The sequence below is a fragment of the Exophiala viscosa genome (assembly GCF_022695815.1).
Source record: "Exophiala viscosa unplaced genomic scaffold EDD37scaffold_30, whole genome shotgun sequence".
Classification (NCBI taxonomy): domain Eukaryota; kingdom Fungi; phylum Ascomycota; class Eurotiomycetes; order Chaetothyriales; family Herpotrichiellaceae; genus Exophiala; species Exophiala viscosa.
The window spans coordinates 1-1,040 of NW_026944382.1; the positions used below are offsets into that span (position 1 = coordinate 1).

Sequence of the window (1,040 nt, forward strand, 5' to 3'; positions counted from 1 at the left end):
AGGATCCGACTGTTCTGTTCTCTGAGGTGTCTTTCTCCCAGCCTGGTGCTGCTAAGCGACGCTGGCATCGCTCAGGTCACAGCGAACGTCACTCTCTGGAGAGCACAGGAAGCATCTTGCCATCGACACGGGCCCACTCGATCCGCTCAAACCACGATGGTTATGCAAACAGTCATAGGAGTGCATCGATCTCATCACAAGAGCAAGACCCGCGGCAGACCAGTCGTCGCGCATCGATGGATTCTGAACACCTAGACCCAATGGCAGCAAGACGAGCCTCGGTTGTAAGCTGGATCCATCGAAAAATGTCTGTAATATCAGGAGGCGATGGCGCGAACACTCAGAGGTACCTCCAAGAGTCGGAAGAAGCGTGTCATTCCGAAAAGACAAATCCTGCTCCCACTCAACAAAGCGAAATGGTTGCAGTGCGAGACTTTGCCAGCCAGGCACCCGTGGGATCCGGAAGGGACCGTAAGACATCTCATTTCGGGACGCAGTTTCAACCTGAAGTACAGTTCGACGATGTAGGGTTTGAGGACTTCACAAATGAGCCCATGCCGGACAGTGATTCGGACAGCGATGGGGACAGTGATGAAGACAGCACCGAGATATCGTCTGACACTGGAATTTCCAGCATCGATGAAAAATCGACCACAGATGACGAACCTGAGGATCGCGCCAAAAGCGTGAACGCCTCGGTTTCCTCGCATCGCAGTGGAAATACCACGGACCCAGCCACCGCAAAGCCGAAGCACAGCACAGCTGCAGTTCAGGATGATGTACCTGCCGCAGCCCCAGAGGCAACGACTACCAACACGCCTGACGATCGTGATGTGTCACAGCTGGACCCCAAAGCAGTCAGCGCCACCCCTGGATCGAGTATAACAACGGAGCCAATTCGGAAGAGGCAACTTTCATTTGCCATTCCTGAGATACAACATTCTGGTAATCTCAACTCCGGTCAGACTCGCAGGCGCTACGATAAGCGATTGAGTTTGCGCCAGATACGCGGCGCTGAAGAAGAGACACCTTTCAGCCTA

The 1,040-nt window shown here is 53.8% G+C and overlaps 1 protein-coding gene across 1 annotated transcript; it reads left to right on the top strand.

Moving 5' to 3' along the window:
* EDD37DRAFT_351841 (uncharacterized protein) lies at positions 1-1,040 on the top strand (the record flags this gene model as incomplete). Its single annotated transcript, XM_062811779.1, has 1 exon — positions 1-1,040. A coding segment is annotated over one exon (1,040 nt), but the record flags the coding sequence as incomplete, so codon positions are not given.